Genomic DNA, 25,385 nt, shown 5'->3' with positions numbered 1-25,385 from the left:
TGTGAATTTATCTAGTTGAAAGGTGATTGTAGTTGAAAGTTGATTGTTTTTATGACTTTTTGCAGTTATGTGGTTTTAAAAATTAATTGGATTTTTGAACGTTGCCACTTTTTTCTTTGACTTTAGCTATTCTCATTAAGGACAATTCCCATCTGCTATGCAGTGAAGTACGAGTGAATTTGGTTAGTTTCGGTTTAATCATGCTGTTCTGACTGTGCTAATAAGTGCTTTTTCTTTAAAAAAAATAGATATTTATTTTGGCCGTAACTAATGCTTTAGATGTTCTGTTTTGTTGTTTGCCTTGTCACATAGTCTCATTAATGGCAGGTTTCATCGCTCTTCTAATGCGGCATTATTTATTCCCTGTAATGTTTTGAGTATAACGATTTTTTTTACTCATACACCAATTGTCCTCGAACAGTGTTAAAATTTGTTGAAGGTTTACTATCGTTCGCTCATTTGAAAGACAATTAAGTCAAAATGTGGTTGATGGGGTCGGAACATTATGCTTCTGCTAAAAGATCACTTATTCCTCAATTCTTTTGTTCTTTCAGGTAGTGTAGGAGCACAGTACGCTGTGTGGGTATTGTACCCTCTGATCTTCATCACATTTGCAACTGGCTTTGTCCACTTAGTAGAGCCCAATGCAGTCGGAAGTGGAATCCCAGAGATGAAAACCATCATTAGAGGAGTCACTCTGCACGAGTACCTCAGTTTCAGAACCCTCATCTCAAAAACAGTTAGTCTAAAATATATCGGGGGTCTTTACAATTGGCTCATTAGACGTCGTAGGAACCGTACCTAAAACCATAAATGTTTCATAGTCAAAGCACTTTTTTGCAGGCATGATCTTACTATTGTATCCGAGAAAAAATAAATGGCCTTGGATATAGTTTCCGAAACTCCATAAACCCTCCCGGAATACCTTGGAGTCCCTGAATGACAGATTTAATTAATAATTGGAGATATGGTATCAGCAAATCATGTATGTTCTTGGATATGTTATCTAATTGAACATTCATGGTCCTCCATATGGTATCTAAGAAACCATTAATTGGCTGGGATATGTTCTCGAGCAAAATAGATAGAATTGTAGAAACTGCGCAAATAACGCAGCGAAATCATTTTTTTTCCATATTTTACTCAGTTAAATTTTCCTGGAAGTCTTGCAGTTTGCTATTTTACTAATTCAGGACAAACTCTGTTGTAGCATTATCGAGCATGAAGACTCAAATAAAACTTATAAAATATTCACTATCTATTAATAGAATGAACTCAATTCTGATTGGACAAAAATGTAAATAAAAAGTATAAATACGAAATGCATAACACGAATTATTCATTCATTCTTCAATTGATTCTTGCGAAACTTAGTGCTATTTTCCATCCTCAGAACTTGTGAAGTTTTCTCATCTTAGCAGAATACCGGACGCTTACGAACCTAAACACCTAAGAAAATATTTGAAAAGGAAACATAAAAACTGCACACGGAACCTAAATATTAGTAGGAAACTCCTAACAGAATAGCTTTGCAGAGAGTTATCATATGGCGACAGAGATCAAGAGCGTCATTCTGCAACACTAAAGAAACGCAATCAGAGAAAAATTATCACAGCTGAAGCTTCATAAAAAAAACAATTGTCTCAAAATTCATGTTTATCTCAAATTAATACTTATTCTTTTGGGAAAATTATCACTCAAAAACAAGCAAATTCTGGATGCCGTGTTACAACTCCCCAATGTCAAAATTGTTCCACCGATCTCCAAGAGGTATGGAATATTCATTATTAAAAATAAATCAAACTCAACAAAACTTAAACTCCAAGAAGGTGATATACACGAACTCATAGAATCTAATACAGGAAAAACCAGCTTAATAACCTCACATAAACCAATACGCCAGACCTGCCCACTTTGTCGATTGAAAACAAACGGACAAGATCAACAGGAGAATTGTTCTTTTCACTCATAAAATACAACAACAGATATGGCCGCACCGCACCCACCACACGTATCGCTCAAACGTTTTGCCGGGCTACCCAACGAAAACTGGGACCAATTTGAAGGTCTTTTGAGAGCAAGCATAGCAGTTGCCAGAATTCCGGCAGATCATAACCAACAAGCCCGATACCTACCTTTACACCTCGACGGAAACGCATTAAACTATTATCTACGCTTACCAGAAAACACACGAAACGACCTTGATGACGCATTAGAACAGTTACGCAACCGCTACTCAGGCCCAGACCAACGGCGTAATTTTGAGTTAGACTTACAGAGCAGGAAATTTGATCCCGTGAAGGAACAACCAGACGATTTTCTAACTGACTTACAGCGGCTTGCCAACTTAGCAATCGTCGATGACGTTGGTGCCGGAATTGACCGCAATGACGAGCGGACAAGAAGAATCCGAGAACAATTTATACAGGGGATGCCCTTCAAATACAAAAAAGTTCTTCTCAGAGAATTGGACAATGTCGGAGTAAACGACTTATGCTCCATAGTCAAAAGACGACTTCGAATAGACCAATTAAACCCAGAGCCAGCACAAACCACAGCCTTCAACTCACTAACAAGCTCCCAAAACTCTGCTTTTAACCAAGCGGTCGAAAACATAATGGCAGCAGGAATAGCTTCAATTCAGGCATCAGTCTCACAAACAACGCCACCAAGATGGCCGAACACCACCCAAAATAAATTTAACAAGCCTTTCACAAACTACAACAGAAATAACACAGCATACAGAACGCCAAACCAAAATAGAAGCTTCTCAGGTTATCAAAACCGTCCTTTCTATCGAGGTAGAGGAAGAGGTACAAACGCGATAAGCAGATACAACAACCAAAGTCAACAATACAACCAGCGACAACGATCTCCCACGCCAATGCGCACTTTTTGCAGGATATGCGCAAGCAACGAGCATACCGCACGTGATTGCACTCAGAGGCAACCACCTTATCGCGACGCAACAATGCCATTCAACCAACAGCCAAAAAACTGAATAACCTGCATGCTTTTCTACAAAAAATTTCTTACTGTACAACTAGCTATAACGAAAATGTCTTTCTAATTCCTATTCAATTAGGCTCAATTACAATGAAAGCGATAGCTGACACTGGAGCATTTAGTAGCGCTATGTCACAAAAACATTTTGATAAAATCTACAATCATCTAACGCAAAAACCCATAAAAAAGGCACCACCGGAAATTACGGTCTCCACAGCGTTTATGCATCAGTCTCAAATATTATTCACGACAAATTTAACATTCAAAATTGGCCATTTAGAGCTCACAGAGGACTTTATGGTTTTTGAGAAACTCTCCGGCATATTACTTGGATTGCCCTTTTTCGACAAAAACGAAATAACAATCGACGCGCACAACCGCTATCTACATTTCCCTGAATTCACATTTCAGCTGAATTTGATGCAGACGGCAGGCTCAAAAACATCAAAACGATTCAATAATAAGCGTAAAATTTATCTAAAAACAACCACTCGAGTTATAATTAACCCCGGTGAACAGAAATTAATTGAACTCACGCCTTATCAACCATTAGAAGCAGATCACCAAATTGGAATAGTAGAGCCTACAACAAAACTCGAAAACATAGGAGTCTGCCTTACGAGTACGATAAACAAAATGCTAAAGGACAAACCAATTCAACTAATGGCTATCAACACAACGGAAGTACCGATCACAATCGAAAGAAACACACTACCTGCAACCTTCACGATAATAACACCCGAACAAGCTCGCTATCTTATCCCATTAGAGCCCAAGTTGCTGGAAACAGATAATTTCTCAAAGACAACAAAAACCATATCGAAACATTTTGAGAAAGTAGCGAAGGGCCAGCTAAATCACATCACAATTAACCACAACGCAAAATATTGGTTTCCAACCCCAGAGACAACTGAAGATCCATCCAAACTCACAGAACTAGAGAAACGGATTTACGAAGAACTCATCCGCTTCAAGAAGAGAGAGTCCATTCGACCACTGGATAACGTAGAGGATCGAAAAACATTTTTGGACTCCTTTAATTGGCACGGAAGTGTCCTAACAGACGACGAAAAGAAGAAGACAGAGAATCTCTTAATGGAATTCAACGATATATTTACAAGACATCGCCTTGACATTGGCTACACCTCAAAATTCTCAGTAAAACTGACGCCTGATACTGATAGACCAGTATATTCAAAAAACCAAAGAGTTTCCATCCACCTCAAAGACGATCTCCTAGTAGAACTCGCCTTATTACAATACTACGGCGTGATTACAACGTTGCCATTCAGTAGATATTCATCACCAATCTTTGCAAAAAGAAAACCGAATGGAAAACTACGAATATTAATAGATCTGCGTAAAATCAACCACCTGATTCGAAATGACTATAACAACAACAATTTCCCAATAGCAACACTGGCTGACGCAGGAAGCCATCTTGCAGGCAAGAAGCTCTTTTGCAAAATGGACGGAAGCCATGGATACTACTCCGTGCCAATGGCCGACGAGCAATCTATTCAACTGCTCGCTTTCAATTTTGCATCGCGAACTTGCGCATTTAAAAGATTAGCACAAGGACTGAGTAGAAGTGTCAGCGCATTCAGCTCATTCATGCGACAGAATCTTGACCCCGTAATTACCGCTGACAAATGTTTTCAATACGTAGACGATATTGGAGTAGGTGCTCATGATCTCCCAGATATGCTGGAAAAACTATCAGCAGTCTTCACGTGCATCAGAGAATCAGGAATGAAGCTAGCTACAGATAAATGCGCCTTTGGTCTGAAGGAAATTCAGTTCTTGGGGAACACGATAACTTCAGAGGGTTTAACCCCTATCAAACAGAAAATCGCGACGTTTCTCAGAACATTCAAGATGCCGAAAAATGTTAAGCAAACAAAAAGAATGATCGGTTTCTTCAATTTTTACAAAGCCTTCATACCGGAGATTGGAGAAAAGCTGCTTCCTTTTTATAGATTACTTAAGAAAGAAACAGACTTTGAAATAAACGAGGAGCACAACATAATGTTAAAGAAACTGACACAAGATCTACAATCAGCCTGTGAAATATCACTGAGGCTACCGATGACCAATCGACAATATGTCATTATGGCCGATGCATCATTCTATGCTGCCGGATTTGTATTAATGATCGAGGATTACACCCAAACGGCAAACGGAACGTCTGAACACAAAATTTATGCACCTGTAAGTTTCGGATCACGTATTTCAAACCAAATCAACTCAAGATGTCAATCTACGCGAAAGAATTTCTTGCCGTTCATTTTGCCCTTGATATGTTTGCAAACATCCTTTGGGGATGCGAGAAACCAGTACTAGTCCTAACAGACAACAGAGCTGTCACCAGATTCTTTCAAACAAAGATCATTCCGCCAACGCTGTGGAACGCATTAGATCACGTATTGAGTTTTGACATAATACTAGGACATATCCCTGGAAAAGCCAACCTCGCGGCAGACTACCTCTCAAGGATACACATAAACCCGAAGGAGAAACTCACACTTCGCATCAACTCGAAGATACCAATCAGTGAAGTCCAAATTGACACTACCGCCGAAGTCCCGGACAACTCAATTAATACACTCCTGCACGAAACATCCAAGGAAAACACTCCGAAACACTATCGTTTTCAGACCGTCAACGAAACAGATCAAACAGAAATCATTGAGGAGGTTCATATTCAACAAATAAAACCGGCGCAGCTCCAGGCAATACACGAACACAATCCAATGGACGACTTTGATACAACCGGTCACTCGCCATTGAATCTAAGAGCCGAACAACAAAAAGACTCAGACATCAAAAGAGTTATCCTTTGGTTCGAAGGAGGCCCACCAACGACCGCCCAATATCTCTCAGGAGACTTGAAAAAGTACCTGAAACAATACCCAAGACTCGCTATGTTTGACGGAGTGCTACACAGAAAGTTCTACAATCCTACGGGCAACAGCTTCATCAAACAATACTGTGTTCCAATTCACTTGCAAAAGGAAGTACTCTTCCGCATCCACAACAGTGTCTGGAGCGGACATAAAGGTGTGTCGCGTACCATAGCCGAATTTCGGAAGCGGTTCTATTTCCCCAATTTCACCGAAACACTAACTGACTACATCAGAAACTGCGTGACTTGTTTACAAACGAAACCTAGTCCCACAGCAGCTCTGAGACCACATCTACAACCAATGTCTTCCTTAGAAAATTTTCCAGCAGATGTACTCCTCATCGACCTTGTCGGGAAAATGCACCCTTAACCGTACACCTTCATATTATCCGGGATAGATGTCTTCTCGAAATACTTATTCGCAGTACCTCTGATGAAAGGTGACGCCGACATTGTAGCCCGAGCGCTTATTTCTATCTTCCTGAAACATTCATACATTCCATCACAGATAATCTGCGATCTAGGGACAGCTTTTACGTCACATTTAATGAGCGAACTCGCCACAATTCTTGAGATCAAACTCAAACACTGCACATTAAAACACGCACAAACAATTGGATTACTCGAAAGAAACCACGCCCCACTCAAACAAATTCTGCGAATCAATGAAAACCAAACGTCTTCTGACTGGCATAGATACGTTGACATTGCAGTATTCATACACAACACTACCTACGCTCCAGCAATAGGGTGTACGCCATCAGACGTATTTCACGGACGCACGCCAGTCAACCCACTCGACCTACGCTTTCAAAACACACGTCTTTGGCAACACAAGCCAAAATCGGATTACATAAAGGAAATCCAGGATAAGACAACTAAGCTATTCGCTTCCGTGAAAGAAAATCTTATTCATTCATACCTCAAATACAAGAAATATTACGACAGGAAAGCCAATGCATCTCCTCTGATAGAACAAACTTATTGCCTCATTTTGGACCCAAAATGTACAACACAAATCGCAACCATGAACAAACAACAGAGCAGATGGATTCCTATGTACCGAGTGGAAAAGAGACTCACAAATGCCAACTATATTGTGCGGAAAATTAACACAAACTATACACAATGTGTACACAGAATGCGATTGCGACCAATAAAGCCACAATATGAGATCCAAGACTTAGAATCAATCGACCCTCGAAATTTTGAGGCCGATCCCTCAATCCCTGAAGAGGAACGAGAACCCCAGTTCTTCGATAACCAGATCGAGAACCACATCAACCAAGAAGCAATGACTCTACCCAGAACAGTGCCAGAAACCAGATCAATCAGTTTCAATCAAAATGTACAAACGGCGAGCTTCTCAGCACAAGAACCGCCAACAAACCATCAACAAATACAACAGGAAACTATATACGACGAAAATACATTCTTTGTGGAAGGCTCAGTGCCGTCTGAAGCAAGAGAAACACTAGAAACAATAGATGTGGGAGACTACGTCTTTTCTGCGAACAGTAATTTCCCTCAAACAGATGCACGATTTAGCTCACAAAGACCCTACAACCTGAGACGAAGCGACCACCTTGCATTGGCAAGAGAGCACTCAGTATATAACAGCTTACAAGTCTCCGAAGAAGATCCGCAAGTGAAAGTGATCAGTTACTTCCCACTCAGTCATTACCCTGACCCTGACCTCTCCATTGCTTTCAGTGATGCAGAAAATAGCGATATAGAAACTAGCACCAGTGACCCCGAGTCCTCGCTTGAGTTCTATTTCTCAATAGCCTCGGCAAACATCGATGATACCTTCAATTCTGCGGAAACCAACACTTCAATGCCCCAAAACAATGATGCAACTGAACAAACACCAGGAATGGAAGATTCTCTACGAAATTCAGCAAACGAATTAGCAGTAACCAACTCCCAAGAATATAACGAGGTAGCATCGTACGACGATCCAGCACTCGAAACAACAGAAACTGACTCAGACATTAATTTCCAAGGTCCTAGGCACTCATCGCCATTAAGGCATAGGGTACCTCCCAGAGAATTAATAGACCTAGGTCCCATTTTACCAAACAGAAGGCGGGTCATTCCACTAACTCTCCATAGGCAACAAATTGACGGTAATCTTCATCAAACTCTGGACTACGCAACGGATACAGAAGTTTCTTTACTATGACGTCATTACTTTACTGCTCCTTTCTTATTGGCTATTATCTCGCCCAATCACAATCGTTTGTATTCACTATATATACCACAAAAATAACTGGTAAAAATCACTCTTCAACTTTACTCACTTCGAAATCAGCAGCATTCTCAACTCGGAAAAAAAAACAACCCCATTCACTAACCATGTTCAATTACCTTCCAGAACAAGCTATAACCTGCTTCCTACTTTACTTATTGACAAATATTCAAACCACCTCAAGTAACCAGCCAGCAGTGGCAACTAAAGATGGTGTAATTTTTAACTTACATCAGAAAATTCTCTGAACAGAAAAATTTGTAAAGACAGAAATCCTAGTCCCTTACCCAGTCTACAATAAAACAGTAGAGTCGAAACTTACAAATCTCACTCGAGAACTGGCAAGTATGTGGACTTCAAAGAATTATGGTTGCCCACTCAATTATACCAACATGACTGAATCAACATCTGGTTTACAATGGATCGCGAAACAAGCTATCATGGAAAACGAACTCGCACAGCAGGATATCGAATCCTTAAAAGTAGAAATGTCACAACTCCTCCGCTCACACGCCGCAACGGACACAACTTTTTCTCGAAAACCAAGGGCAGCAGCGGCTGCAGCCGCAGCTGCTGCAGTTCTGGGAATTGGCATTGGCGCAGGAGACAAACTCCTGTGCTTTATCAAATCGGTATTTGGCGGATGCGACAAACGGGTAAAACGAAACCAAGAAAACATCAGACAAGCCATGGCTTACCTCCAATACCTGACAGAACACGTCGAACAAATAACAACTTCACAGAACGAAAAATTCTTTGTGGTCTCAGGAGAACTTAAAGCAATAAAAGAGGCGCAGGACGAGATAATTAAAACCCAAAACAGGAACTGGGAGCTAGCAGAGGGGCAGTTCACTGCGCTCCGTCAGAATGTCCACCATATGAGAAACTGCCTACAATACCTTTATGTACGCGAACAAATAAACCAACACAGTCTTGTCTTAAGCAATATCTTTCAGACAATTCTGGCGGACATTAAAACCTACAGAGCAGCTCTGTACACCTTTAGAATTAATGTTCTGAATTCACTAACACCACTCATGAACCAGCTATTACCTATGTCGCTGGTACCTCGTCAGCAGCTCCATGAAATTCTTACAATGGTACACTTACAACAAAATGGGCTACAGGACCGATTGTCACTTGCCGTACCAATTCAAGACATTCTCTCGTACTATGAAACAAAATTGGTCACACAAGTTGAGGCAATTGAATCAGGTCTGATCCTGACACTGGCCATACCGATGGCATCAAAGAGCACAGTTATGAATGTGCTGCATGCCATTCCCATCCCCATGCCAGACGGGGATACAGGCAAAGCATTAGTTTGGCGTCTTGAAGCCAAATAAATGGCCGTCTCGGACGACGGAGAAGAACTCGCGTTTATCGATGACAAAGAGCTCGAAAATTGTATTGGGTCCCAAAAATATGCAATATGCACAAAAGCCATACCTACAGAGCAGACTTATCAGTCTTGCATGGCTACACTTTTATACCACGACGACGAGCTACTTGCATTGCAACGCTGTCAATTGGATGTAATCGAATTGCCATTGACTGAAAAGGCTCGCAATCTCGGCTTCGGTCGTTGGTTAATTACGTCGGCAAGCGACGACTACACACTCATCGAGAGCGCAGGGAATGGCAGCAATCCCTTAGCAAGGATTGAACATCCTGGATGCAGAGTTTGCATCATTACACTGGGATGTGGAAAACAACTACGTGAACCAAACATTCATTTACGATCAGATCTTACAGCTTGCGATTCGGTACCGGGAATACGACTTGACTTCCAACTACCTGACCCAATAAGTACCATCTTTAACCTCCTACCGCCACTTGAAGAATTGCCAAGTTTCTCATCAAGATCAGAAGCACAAATCCAAATTCTACATCAGATACAGCCACAATTCCAACAAATTGACTCAAGAAGAACCAGCAAACAAACGATCGAAAAGATAGCCCAACCAATTCTGTAGAAAATTCAAGCACTGAAGCCCAAGCTTGAAAACAGACTGAAAGAATACATTCCATGGCAGATGTCACTATTATTTGGATTCCTTTCTTTCCTGATAAGTGTTTTTCTGCATCTCACATACTCACATTTTCTACATAAATGGGCAAGACTACACCGCAGGTTTCCTTTCCGAATAACACACGAAGGGAGAAAGATCAAAACGAAGCCAGTGCAAGTAGTTGCAATCAATGACTATGAATATCTACAAGAGCATCCTGAACACCCACTACATAAATGTTCACTTGTTCTGCCTTTGGAAATTAAAAACGAATTTGACACCCAGCAGGACAACGATAGCACACGAGTACGTACACCCTACACCTTCTTGAGGGACTACATCAAACGTCTGAAAAGATCGGAAGAGCCCACACTAACGATTGAACATTTTAACACACCTCCGCCAGTCACTTCTCAACCAATTTACACTCATATACCAGAACATGCACAACCAAAACTACCAACCCATTACGGGGCGTACCCTCTCAGAACCATGAACACCGGAAGTGTTTAATAAGGATTCAAAAAGTTCTTTATAAAAAACAAAAAAACAAAAAATTTTTTTTCGCAACGAAAAATTCGAAAAAAAAAACGCCTAAGTCCAGAAATTTTCCCTTGGGAAGACTAATTTTGGAAAAAATTACAAGTGTCGGAAAAAAGTTTCAACTTTAAAGTGCGATATCTCGAAAACTAGAAGAGCTACGACCCTCAAACTTTCAGCCCAAAATTCGGACTCAAAAAAAAAAGAATAACGGATCCCCGGGCTCCTCGTGGAACCCGGCTTAAAAATTTTTCCTAAGTCTTTCCTCAAAGATACTATTTCAAAAATTGGGGGACAAAATCTACAAACCGGAAACTTAAAAGAAAACAAAAAAAAGAAAACTCTTACATTACAATGCTAATCTCATCAGCCTCCAAAACGCGGCTTAGTTATCAGCTCAAGCGCTAAAAAAGTTTGCGCCTAAATAATCGCAGTCCAGCATTAATATAAAAACCAACGGAAAAACACGCGAAACAGAAATTAGCAACAACGGTATTCTTAATATTCGAGCAAAAGCAGACCTGTCAGCTTCTTTGATTTTCAAATCCAAAAGGAGGACATCAAGGACCATCAAACTCTAGTAACAAAACAACAACCAAGGAATCACTTCTAAACAACGGGGAAAAATGATAAATCAACTTACCTGCCACATAACAGCATCAAATAAAAGTAATTTCAAATAAAACTTAATCAAATACAGTTTTAACCTCACACGGGGAAGCGAACGTGTGAAATGCAACAAAATTCAGTCCCCCAAAAATGAAAAATATACACGAATTGCAAAAAGCTAAAGCAAAAATGGCAATTTGAATTACCAACCAATCACAGGATAAGGAATTAATTTCAGAAAAGCGGAAATATTTGGGGAAATGCACTATTTCACTATTTATTCCTTGAATGCAGAAAACAGATTCCAGTAGCAGCATTTACCCAATTGTATGGAAAAACAAAACTTTGAATGGCTGAACCAATTTACGAATTTTTCATAGAAATACAAAATCCAATCTTTACATCCCTTAATCATTACAACGCCACAATCGACAGTTATAGAATCTCCTTCTTCTTACACCAGGAACCCCTTGTCCAACTTAATATACGCCGGGAATTTATTATAAACGACACAGTAACCGTGCACACATACCCTGTCATAATTGACTACACATCCCCCGTTTGGTCAGAAATCCAAAACTGCATAAATAACAATAACCAAAACGCCAACATTGATTTCATTTTTCACCATCCTTTAGTTATTGGCAGCCTCCCTCAACACTCACAGCAACCCGAGCCTATCCCCGACACCCCAGAATCCCCCGACTACGATATTATTTCAGATGAGCCTTTAACCCCTTCCCCAATCGCAAGTTCCCCCTTCAGCCAACCCCCTTACTCGCCATAGACAATCCCGAACTAAAATCCCAAACACATTAATGTCCAGGTCCTCAACCCCCGAATTTCTTTCACTCGAACATTATGAAGACACTCTCCCATATTTTGATTTTATACCCACACGATTTACCCTATTTATGTATTTTTATATAGATTTTAATATTTCCTTATGTTATTTTGATCAGTACCTTAAATTTCCTGACGAGTCCATTCTATTCTGGGTAACCACTTTGGAAAATACTACCCACAAAGTAATTTTCGAAAAAAATTCTCCCTCCTACACTGACGTTATTTCATTTATAGAACTTAGCACAGAGGAATTTTTACACGGGGAATTTGAATTACTAAATATCAATTAAAATGAGTAATTTGAACGATAACGTAAATTCGCCCTTCATTAATTGGGATATTTACCGACAAGACCATGACGCAGGTTACTTCCCAAATATTCTCCCTTTCCCCATGTACCTTTACTTGCGTCATGGTCGCCGAGCAATGCTAGTCACATTTGACGACTACATTGTCCGCAATGACGGTACCATTTCCCTTTTTGTAGAATTTGTTGACCCGGGATACACCCTAAAGACCGTCACCTTTAGCCCCAGCTGTTTTGACTATCAACAAGTTCTCGACAGTCTCCAAAACCCCAGCAACGACACCCTCGAACCAACATTCGAACTACACAATGAATGATTCCCTGTTACTTCGACCCGCCCCTCTTCATACCCCTTCACACTAATCTCATTCCCCACTAAAATGCATTTTGATGTAAACCTTGTGTGTACATATTGAACAAGATTCCATTATATTCCTTTTACAAATTCTTAACAAAAACTTAGAAAATTACAAAAAAAGCAGAATACTCACATTTAACCCCTTTTTACCGTTCAAAACACTTTTGTACTCATTCTTATCTAATTACTTAGACCTCTGTCATCATCGAAGACCGCATAAGAGAGCGCGAACAACCACTACAAACCACTCAGCACAACATATTAGGTGAGAGAAAAGCTCTTAAAAAAAAGTGTATGTTTCTCCGGAAAAAGTGTTACGCGGGTAAATTGACATCAAACTCTAACTAATTACACTTACTTCTTCCCAAAAAACTTACCTTTAACTCTGAAGCAGTACTTCCCAACACGGGGCAATTATTTTTTTAACGAATACCCTACATCAAATTGGGTACGTCGAATTGACAAAAAGATCGATTTCTTCTCAAAAACAATTATTCTGCACCTGAATTGGCATCAAACTATTATTTTTCAACCATATTTGTAGAAATATATCACAATCTTAACTCGGAATAACAATCTTTAAAAGGTCGGGCAACCACTTATACATTAGAAAAGTGAGCAAAAATGCGATAAAGAAATAATCACAACTCACCCTAAAGGAGACTTGAATCCTTTGGCGGGAGGAAAGAATAGACGAATTTGCTCTCATCGTCCACGATGTCGTCACTTTTGGCTGTTTTTCGTTTACCCCCCCACTTAGGCTTACGCTTATATGATTTAGTCTTAGTTATCAAATCATTTCTCACTAATGATTGAACGTGCTCTGTCACATCAGTGGAGCCGCCTACTTTTATATCCCTCTCCAGAGCCCATTCGAGTAAACCTCTTTTCCCTTTATCATTTAAAATTTTCTTAACAGCCCCTTTACGTACTCCAATTCCAAAGGAATTGAAAGTTCTCCGACCCACATCAACATTTTGTAAATCTTGCGCCTCCCAACCAGTTACTAGAGAAACACCCTCGGACATAGTCAAAACAGCGTGGCTACAAAGGGCGGGTTGACAGAGCACCCTTGAACTATTTGATAAATAAAACCAGATATCAGTCCCTAAGTCACTAGCGTTAGGCCCTCGCTTAATCAAATCCATAAAATACTGAGGTGTCCCCATTACATTGTCAAACCCTATCGATGTTTTGTAACTACCGCAAATTAGGAACAGTTTCTCTCCCACTACTGTTTTCGAAATGCTATCGTCACCGCCTATTTCAATATGGGCGCGGGTCCACCATGGACCAAACTGTACCATAGCATCTCTTCTGGTACAGAGCAAATTTTCGGGCACGCTTCCATTTAAAATTCCCTTAACATTAAAAGTCCAGCCCGCTGAATCGTCTAAACCTTGATAGGGATACACCTCAGTATAAATACGCGAGGCCTGTTCATAGTTTGACAAATTCGACAGAAAATCTCTTACTTCGTACAGGCTATTTATTTCACTAATACTTCTACAGAAATCATTACTTAGGCCCACTATCTCCTCGTTCCTTATTTCAAGTGGCACCCTAGGCCAACCATTTGCCCCAACTAAGCCCCCCCGCCCTTCAGTTACTAATTTCGATTTCAAACCCTCCCAATTATTAATACCAGTGCCATCTACCCAAGGCACTTCCTTCCACCCAATGCTCATTAGTTTTTCCCGATTACAATACTCCCCCTTAAAACTCTTAATAGATGCCACCAATTCCATTCTCTGTCGTGTTGATCTAAAAGATCAAATCTCTTAGAGAAAATAATCATACTGAAACCCATACTCATATTGTTCTTAACCATACCTTTCTGCTGACTGACTTGATAACACATTCGAATATTTTATTCCCAATAACTGTCTCGCCATACCAATTTTAGTCTGAAATATAACAGTCCAAACAGTTGATACAATAACGAGGCTTCAGAATAACGAAAACAAACGTTTCATATAATAAAAGACAAAAAAAACTAGTTCAATGTATGCCCCCTACCCCAACTCTTGAAAGAAATCTCGTGACCGATAGCAAATAGAATACATTAGTTATTCAAATGCAATTCCAATCTCTGATTAATAACCCTCCCTTCCATCAATCTACCTCAATTTCTGTCAAATTATATCCCCTGAGCCCACAAATCCAATCAGGAAAGGACACTATGGCACCACATCCATCAATTCCATTCACCACAAAACTTCCATCAATTTTATGCAAATCTGACTTCTAATCACCTGCGTCACACTGCAACTAATGGACTCTATTCTACTACTGACGCCAACATTGACAAATCCACACACCAAATAAACCAAATCGATACTGAAAAATTTGATGAAAACTGAAACAGAGACTCAAACTCATTACTTAATGGGTTTTCCAACCCATGCTAAACGCTTTTCTAGATAGCCGCAGTATCGAGCATGAAGACTCAAATAAAACTTATAAAATATTCACTATCTATTAATAGAATGAACTCAATTCTGATTGGACAAAAATGTAAATAAAAAGTATAAATACGAAATGCATAACACGAATTATTCATTCATTCTTCAATTGATTCTTGTGAAACTTAGTGCTATTTTCCATCCTCAGAACTTGTGAAGTTTTCTCATCTTAGCAGAATACCGGACGCTTACGAACCTAAACACCTAAGAAAATATTTGAAAAGGAAACATAAAAACTGCACACGGAACCTAAATATTAGTAGGAAACTCCTAACAGAATAGCTTTGCAGAGAGTTATCATAAGCATTTTCTACAAAACTGAATCAACAAAACTCAATCAGTGATCTGACTTAAATAAAATGAGATTTTGATCATGTGAAGCTCACTGCTAAGCCTCCTTGTTTGTTTGTAACCGGGTGTGTTTCAGATTGGCCTCACTATCTCCCTCGGAAGTGGGATGCCAATTGGTAAGGAGGGTCCGTTTGTTCACGTTGCCAGCATGGTCGCAACTCAACTCTCCACAGTTGTCACCTCATTTCAGGTAACTTCATTTATAAATTATTTTTAATAGCATCCGTGAGCCTCTCAAAGGATATTATTTAGGTGCTCTCCTTTTTTACGAAATTATATTGGGGTATGGTGATAGATTGCTCTCAAACGAAGTTTGTTGCAATTATATTGGATCTCTATGGTCTTTCTAAGGCGATTTTTTTGGGTGACGGACTTTTCGGCTGACACGTTTAATTTATTGTCCTCAAAACAGGTGAAGTCCAGAGGGAATTAGGCGCATTAAGGCGCCGCTTAGAGCTCTTAGATCTCTGCTCACGCCCCTCCAATACCCCCCCCCCCCCAACTACCCGGCTCACTCGTCGACGTCGATCCCCCTCCACCCACTTCTCGAGAACGCACTCGGCTCAGCACCCGGACTCTAGCTTCAACCGCCCACCTTAATGCGCTCACTAATGCTATCCTCCCGAAGCCAAATAAGGGCTGTCAAAACTAAACGCCCGTTGGTCATTTGAGAGCGATTGGCCTGACGTGTGTCGGTTTTGTTTTTAATCGGTCTCGTTGTTCTGAAACAGGATGTAAAAGTCAATGCTGCACTTGCAAACCTTGTGATTTTCTTCTGTCGTTGAACAAGTTTTGAATATTCTAAGCTCAATTAGACTTGCTAGATACATTTTTGCTTTTTTTGGCATTTTGATGTGTAAGACGCGTTTTTAGCCCTCAACCCTTTAACCGTTTAAATTGTCCATATTTTCAATCGTTTGAATAGATTAACGGGTAGATAATGGTTTTTTGACTTTAACACTATTTGTTGTCATAAAATATAAACATTTTTTTTTGTTCGATTTTTCTTATTTCTGTTGTCTTATCGCTTAGTTTAATCAATGACAGCTCTGATCAGCTGCTCTTGAGCCATAGGTTAATCGATTCAGTTCACAGCTAATTGTTTCTTTGTCTTTGACACTAATTGTTTTCGAAAAATATGAGAATTCAGTCGTTTTCCCCGTAATTCTTGTTCATTTTGGTGTCCTATCATTTCATTTTTGACAGGTTGCTTATGAGGTTTGAGTGGATTAAGTTTATCGTTTTGGTTCAAAGATAAAGTTTGCTAGGAGTTTGACAATAATTGTTTCAATTATTGTCTCAATTTTGTTCATTTTGTCTTATTACTTAGTCTCATTAATGAGAGTTCTGATCGGTTGCTAAGGCATAAGTGAATCTACTAAAAAAGACTTGCAGAAATTTTTCTGACCTCTTGTTACCAAAAAACTATTTGTTATCAATGGCCGCCATCAGCCTCTCAGCGGCTATTATTTAGGAGCTCTCCTTTTTTACGACTCGAAGAGGAGTATTGCTTTTCTATCGGTCTTTTTTTTGGTTTGTTACCGGAAGTAGTTTTGTTCATGCGGCATTTTGAGCTAAAAGCAAATGTGAGAAAAGCTGTCATGGTGAACAGAGTTTTTCTAGGTGGGAGAAATTTTTGATCATGCGCTGCGTTCAGTGAATGACTTTTTCACTTTGAAAATTGTTTTTGAAAGACCGGCAGATATAGATAACCGTTTTTAGCTCTTTTTTGTCATTTTTTAAAACTTATAATGTGTTTTTTTAATTCGCTTTACCTTTTGACATTGGTATTAAGGTTATCAGCTTTTGGTTTAGAAGCTGAATTAAGTATAGTTTTAGAATCCAACTGAAACTGCACGCCAAATTAGGAATTTTTTTGACACTGAAAAAGAATAGAAAAAAATGGTCACTTTGTCTGTTCCTTTTTTCTTTTTCTTTTTCAATCCCAATGTGCATCATACGCGTCAACGGCGGCTATTTTCCGGCAATCTGCCGGCTATATTTAAAAATTATAATGGGTTTTTGTTTAGCCCGTTTTTTGCCTTTCTTGTGGTCTCATCGCTTTACCTCAATCATGACAATTTCCCTCGGCGTTCTAGTTGTGGTCAATTTAGCGGCTTTGCTTTTAATAATGATTTTAAAACTTGGATGCTATTTGTTTTTATATTTTTAAGTGAATTTTCGAATCGGCTCTCTTCATTTGTTCTTTATTTCACCTAATGAGTTTAATACAAGTTTTTTTTAACCACTAACTTTTTATGTTATGCTATGTTATGGTTAAGAATTGCAGTATATAAATATGTATTTGTTGTAAATATAACGACACTAATTTTAAATAAAATTATGGTATTCGCTGAGTTTCTCATAATTGGCTTCATTTTTGTGTCATAGATTTCCACCAGGTTGTTGTATAGTAAAAGCTTGGTTGTTGTATGGAATCTCAGGACGAGTAGTGTCAAAAGTTTTTTATGAAAGTGTTCTTACGATTGGTTGTTTTTACAGCATTAGTTTCCTAGAGGAATATTTAAATTGTTCTATTTTCTGCGCATTGAGGATGTGCTTTGTTGACTCATACCAAGATGTTACGTTTTTTAGCTCTGTTTTTTTTGCTGTTTTTGTTTCGATTTTTAACCTGCCATGTTTATATAATTCGCATAATTTGAATTGTTTTGGACGCACTCTCTTTTTTTAATATCGGTTCAGACATCACCATGATTTTTGAAATAAATTGAAGTGATAATTGTGGTCACGACAAAATCCGATCAAAAATCAAAAGCAGTCGAACAAAACTATAGTTAAATTCCCGCATGGTAATAGAAACTTATGATTTTAAAGTTGAGTAAGAAAACGCTGTTTGAACAAAAATTTGTATTCTCTTTAGTAGGATTTTATTACCATGCGGGAATTTGACTATAATTTTGTTCGACTGTTTTTGATTTTTGATCGGATTTAACTCTAAATAGCTTCAACACAGTTTCAACTAAATGGATTTTAAATTCCATTAAATGTAGTCAAAAGAGCAAAATCAAACGACACACGATAGACCATTAAAGCCCCTTCAATAACTCATAGTGCATGGTATCTGAGTTCATAGTTGTGTAGTCGAACTTAAACTGCACACCAAATGAGAACACATTTTGACACGTAGAAAAATCGGCGTCTTCTCTTTCAACTCCGATGGTCCTGGAGGGTGTCAGCGCCGGCTATTTTTTTTTACCAATCTGCTGGCTATGTTTGCAATTCAGTTAATTGTATGGTCAGAAATAAAGAATCAGTATTCGGCCCATGAGTGCGAATACGCCAATTATAAAGTTTGATGGTTTGAAGAATTTGTATAAGATCATGCTGCTTGTTTTTGATGTCAACATTTAAATTTCCTCGTGTTTTAGGGTTTCTACCGGAATCCGACGCGTAACACGGAGATGTTGGCAGCTGCATGTGCAGTTGGAGTCGCCTGCAACTTCGCAGCACCCATAGGTAAGATCTCTCTCATTCTATAGCATTAGAAACAAACGATGCTTGTCAATTGTCATTGGAATTCTATAGATATTTAACTTCCTCCATATATCAAATTTCACATTTAATTAATTGTCGAATGGGTACAAAGGTAGATTGCCCAGATTGGTGTAATAATTATTATGGTCAGATTGCTTCCTTATCCATGTAATTTTCATTTTATGTAGTTTTTACTACCTCGTGAAATGACTAAGCTTTTGCACGAGAACCCGGCTCTTTTTGTTCTCCCAATTTTGAAGTCCCAAAAAATTCATCGAAGATAGACATTAGTGGTATCATTTAATAGACCTTTCAGACTGGAATACTTTTGCAGAGGGATTTTATGCATATCAATTTCTCACAATATATGACGTTTCTCTTGAAAACGGGTTTTCCCTGGAAAAATGGGGAAACGAACAAAATGGATGATATTTTTAGGCGTCGATCCACAGAAAAAAAATATGCTAATTTTGAGTTTCCGCATATCATATCTTTTGGTGAGAATTGATACTTTGAAATGCGATAAACTGGTGGAACACGAGGAGATTGAATTGAGCTGCCATCGTTTGAGCTCTGTATACGGAAATAAAAATAGGCTCAATCCAATTGCTTCTTTCCTGGCATTTTTTGGTGTAATTTTATCGTGCATTTTTTAATTGATCTCAAACGAAGTTTGTAGCAATTACAGGGACTTTCTGGTCTTTTGCATGCAATTTTTTTATACAACAGAATTGTCTTGTGATAGCTTTTTTGTCTGACGATTTGGCTTTTTGTCCGCAAACACGGGAAGACGCAGAATTCATGGTTTGAAGGGCCATTCTCAGAGGTTGAACACTCTACGCAACCCTTCCCTTCGTCCGCCCTCCTCAATTCATTACATCGGTAATCCAGTGCGCTCCCTCCCCCCCCCCCCCCCCCCCCCTCCTTTCCCGCGCACTCCACCCCCTCACCCCACTGTGTTAAGCTTAAGTTTAAGATAGCTTCCCTTAGCAGCAAATAACTGCTGACAAAGCCAATTGCTTGCCAGTCGCTGGAGAGCAATCCGCCTGAGGTAAGTCGGTTATGTTTACAGTTTTTATTGTTGTTTTCTAATTTAATTTCTCAATTGGGAATATTGGTCAATGCTCTCTGATGTGACCAATTTTGACTTTTTGATCGATATTTTCGTCCATAATTTCTTGCGTTTGCAAAATTGTTGAGCCGTTAAACTAAATTTACGTCCGTGTGCTCCTTGAAGTCAACTGAAAAGTATGCCAAATTTGGTTTTATTTTCTCCAATTTAAATTATTGCTGTGTAAATCTAAAGTAAGCTTTAATAACATAATTCAAAGCCCCTTTTTAATCTGGCTACATCGAGCCCCGCCTGCCGTTCGAAAGTATTCCTGGCTACGTTAATGTGTTGTATTTCATGCTAATGCGTATTTCTTTGTGTTTGACTGTTTCTAAAATGACTTCGACTCAGCCTTTATTAACGCCTACTTTCATAAGATTCATTTTTTTCGGTCAGTTTATTTGGTCATCGCAAGCTATTATTGAAAGGTAAGAAGAATTTTCTAATGACGCACAGTTTCAGTTCGGTTCACTTATCAAAACGTCACTTTTGATTGTAATGGCTTTGCCAAAAACATATTGTCATGAGGGTTTGTGTTCCTCATTTGTGTCGTATTGTATTTTCTAAGATTGTATATTGTTTTGATTCACCGATATATTGCTGAAAGCGAGGTCTAGGATTAGCTAATGTGTGGTTTCAACTAGCTAGTAGGTAAGCGAGTTGATATTTTTGATATTTGTTGATAAATAGCCGCCGCCAGCCTCTCAACGGCTATTATTTAGGCTCTCCTTTTTTTTACAACAAAGAATTTGAATCGTATTGTGGCGCTGTATTTTTTACGATTCAAAGAATTTGAATCGTACTGTGGCGCTGTCTTTTTTACAACTCGAAGAGTATTGGTGGAGCGTCTTTTTTGATCGGTAATTCTGTTGGAGTGTGTTTGAAACAGGAAGTGAAATGCGTGAAAACAAAGTTTTTAGGTCAAACTGCTGAAGAGCGGAGGGAAGAGTTGGTTTTCTGCTCATGGTGCTTTTGAGAGAGAGAGAGAGAGAGAGAGAGAGAGAGAGAGAGAGAGAGAGATGTAGGTGTAAAAAAATTTTCGTTTAGCAAACGCACTTTTTGATAAAGTGCGACATTTTTGCAGCAGTTTTTTTCTAAGCTTAAACTCCTATTTTTTCAGTCAAAGATGTTTGTATCGCATAACCAAACAAGTAATAGCGCTTATGAAAGCTTTTAAACATCTGAATCAAAAATGATTTTTAGATTCAGTTTTGAGCTGTTTTTTTTTTAAATAATTTTGCCATGTTGTATGCTTTTTTAGCAGTTTTTGTATTTTCTCCAAATTTTTAGAGCATTTGGGGAGTTCTGTGGTTCAAATTAGTTGTTGAAGTGGTTTTCGTTGGCTTTCGATATAATCGTTTTTGATTTTGATGTTTTTTTTTAAATGATAATTGAGTAAATTTTGGCAAATTTTGACCGATTTTTTTAAATAATTTTGCTCATTTTACGCTTCTCGCTGTAGTTTTTCATGTTCAATCTATAGTTTGGAGCTTTTTACAGGTCTGTTTTCTGAAAGGTGCCCTTGAAGTTCAGAGAGGGCAATTTTCACTGAAATAATAAATAATACAAAGTTCTTATTTTTTGGGCTCTTTTTTTGTTCTTTGCTTTTTTTGTAAAAAGTTTTTATCTGATGTTGGGGTGGGTAAGTGCCTGATTAGAAGCAGTAATATAATTTATTAGTCGAATGACTAATGTGAAATGTCCACATGTAAAGATCTGTTCACACATTTTTTTGATTTTTGAAGTTTAATTGGACTGACGATTTTGGTCACGCCGAAACAGGAAATGGAGCGAAAAAGCGAGCGGTTTTGCGGCGTGAACTTCTTCGCTCTAATTCTTAAGTAGAGTGAAAAATGGTGCTTGAACAAAATTTTGCGTTCTTGCCAGTGTTCTTTTGTTCACATGCGGCATTCTGACATTGATTTTTAGTGGTTTTTTTTTTCAATTTTTTTCTGGATGTTTTTTTTTCAATGGTGTTCCTAGTCTATTCGTTGTCCAATTTAGGTCTAGTTTTGTATGTTTATTCAATGAAAATTCGTTGAATTTTATGTCAGGACTTTTTTTCATTCGCTTTACCTTCTGAGCACGTTTTTCGTTTTCACGCTTGACTCGTGACTTACTCACTGTTTCAATTTAATGGATTTTATATTTTTATTTGCGCTTTGAGTTAACCAATGTAGTGAATACGGTCATTTGCAGAAGAGCAGAATGAAAAGAAACGGGATAAACCGATGATGATCTTTCTTAGCAGGATTTTGTTAAAATTTGCAATTGTTTTCAAAATTGTTAAATATTTTTGCTTTTGTCCTCTTCTGAGGTGAACGATCATTACTGGCCAGCAAAACTTTTTAAGTATTGTCGATGGTTTACATGACAGAACTCCAGTGACAAAAAATGGTTTTGAATTTTTTTACACTGAGAAATCGGAAACTTTCTTTTTTAAGATTTGCAATTTTCAGTTTTTTTATTTGACTTAATTACAAACAAGGCTAGAAAACTAGAACTTGCAGAGTCGAATCCCATCATGGAAAATATTGATAGCTCTCTCTCTCTCTCTGTCGGTTGGAGTTTCTTTCCCTCTGTTTCTCGTTCACGCTTTATCTCTCTCAAACTATCGCTCTCTCTCTCTCTCTCTCTCTCTCTCTCTCTCTCGTCTTTGACTCTTGTTGATGCCGCACTTCAGCTGCTGTTATGTGGCGGGATGTCATCATCTATTTCCCTCGTTAAATTTTCCCTCGCTGAATTATAGTAGAAATATTTTATCATAAATGAATTCACAAGCACTTTCTAGGAAATCATTTTTATTTGCTCTGAAACGAAGTTTGTACCAATCATATTAATCCTAATGGTCTTTTTATGCGATTTTTTGTCGGACCTGTTTAAGTTTTTTGTCCTCAGAAACGGGATAAAGCGTTAGCGCTGAGTGTGCAATAAGTTATCATAGAGCCTTTCAGCTCACTAGTCTCCAATTGTGCGATTCACAGAAACTGTTTTGGAGACTTTTTTATGATATGAAAGGCGATACTTAGAAATTGATCCCGCACCCCCAACCCCGCCCCCATATCAGCCCACCCCCAATCCCCAACCCTGCACATCGTTCAGGCCGTAAGGGCCCCATGCAGCCAAAGATCACGCTCCCACCGTGCCCCCTCGCCGCTGTTGCCCTCCCCAGCTGCGCTCACCTCACGCCCCTTCAATTAAGCTAAAGCTAGCCTCACTAAACTGTGCCTAGCCACTGACGAAGCCAACCGCTCGCCGGTCCTTTGAGAGCAATTGGACCGAGGATATTTGGTTATGTTCAAAGGTCATTAGTGTTTGCTAGCTGACATTAGAATTAAGCTTATAAGCTTTCAGTTTAGAAGCTGAATGAAGTATTATTTCAGAATCCAACTGAATTTGCACGCACAAGTTGAAAACTTTTTTGGACACAAGAAAAAATCGGTAAAAAATGCAGTCATTTTCTGACAGAATTTGTTGTGAAAACGCAATAAAACAAAAATAGCTTAATATTTCCTTTTTCCAGAGGAAGAGTCTCGGAATTCTTATTAATCAGGTTAATTTGGACAAATATTTACTCAACTGCTTTTTAATAAAAAATATTTGAAATTATTATTGTTTTCGAAAAAAGTTTAAAAGCCCTTAGCTGTCAAATAGTCTTAGAAGGTCCACTCATGCCTCTCTCGAAAGGCAATGAGACTTGTCACCAATCATTCTAAGTTATAAGACGGTAGAAGAAACCAAATATAGTAAAAACACGAAATTTCACAAGGCTTCGATTGAGATTAAGAACAAGACGACAAAAATAACACAAAAAACTAACAAAAACTGAGAATTCACTATTTAAAGAGAAATAAAGTCAGTCACATAAACTATCAGCTCTCAAACCATTAGTGAGGTCCATATATGAGGTCCATATATGAGACGTTAGGAATCACGTTTCCAGGCTGTGACAAATCTACTAAAAACAATTATGGTCGAAACATAAAAAATTTTATGATTTTTTACGAAAAGTTTGAAATACCATATTTTATTAATTGAAAACTTTATTAATAGCCGCTGTCAGACTCCCAACGGCTATTTTTAAAGCGCTCTCCTCTTTCCTTTTCATTCGCTTTACCTTTTGATCACGTTTTTCGTTTTAAATGAGTCACGATTTTCACGTTTGACTTCTGACTTATTTCACTCAATGTTTCAACTGAATGAATTTTAAAATCATTTACGCAATTTGGCGAATACAGTCAAGGTAAAAGATCAAAATCAAAAGATAAGGGATAAACCGATAAAGCCCGGTCATTAAGTAATTGAGAATTTGGTTATCAAAGTTCATTAGTGTTTGCTAGCTGACATTGGTATTAAGCTGATTAGCTTTCAGTTTAGAAGCTGAATTAAGTATAGTTTTAGGATCCAACTGAAATTGCTCGCCAAATTCGTTCGAATATTTTTTGACCCTGAAAAAAAAACAGAAAAAAATCTGTCAATTTATCTCTTCTTTTCTTTTTTGTTTCAATCCCCATGCGAATCAAGGCCATCAACGGTGGCTATTTTCCGGCATTCCGCCGGCTATGTTATTTGATTTAGACCTCGTTAGATCTTCAATGAGACGCAGTCAGTATTGAGACTCCAAAATTCACATTTTAAAGTTTTTGAAAAGATAATGGAAAGTAAAAAAACCTTTAGTTGCCCACAGACCAACTGAGGTAATAGTATCTATGAACAATTGAAAACATGCATCGTCTTAAGTGTTCAGTGACGGAAAGTAACGAGAAAAAGTGAAAACAGAAAACAAATGACTGCACGTGAAAAAATCTCGAAAACAGAAGAACCCAAATTCAAATTTCCAAATCCAAAAGCCTGGATGAGACTAATGATAGCCAGGTTATCACCTCACGGCTGCTAAAACATGGCAGTGTTTAAAATTGTAAGATAATTGATCATAAATTAATACAAATTGACCGAAGATGGCAATAAATGTGGACAGAAGCACAGCGTAATTTCAATTGTTCAGAAAACTGCCAATAATACTCTTTGGAAAATGCCATTTTAAAAAGCTTAAAATAGAACGCTTAAATTCTATACTCGTACGCTTGACGGCCTTTATAATGATGCCACTCACGATCTTTACAGCGACT

At 38.5% G+C, this 25,385-nt stretch overlaps 1 protein-coding gene across 1 annotated transcript in view; it reads left to right on the top strand.

Annotated features, from left to right (window-relative positions):
- Positions 1-25,385, top strand: part of LOC142350377 (chloride channel protein ClC-Kb-like) — a 121,660-nt gene that overhangs the window by 54,298 nt on the left and 41,977 nt on the right. The window contains exons 7-9 of the mRNA XM_075402224.1: positions 555-739; positions 15,727-15,840; positions 19,040-19,127. Coding sequence (XP_075258339.1) covers positions 555-739; positions 15,727-15,840; positions 19,040-19,127 — 387 coding nt within the window. The remainder of the gene's footprint in view (positions 1-554; positions 740-15,726; positions 15,841-19,039; positions 19,128-25,385) is intronic.

This window comes from Convolutriloba macropyga, chromosome 12, assembly GCF_964194025.1.
Source record: "Convolutriloba macropyga chromosome 12, txConMacr16.3, whole genome shotgun sequence".
Lineage (NCBI taxonomy): Eukaryota > Metazoa > Xenacoelomorpha > Acoela > Convolutidae > Convolutriloba > Convolutriloba macropyga.
This window is presented reverse-complemented; position numbering and strand designations above follow the sequence as displayed.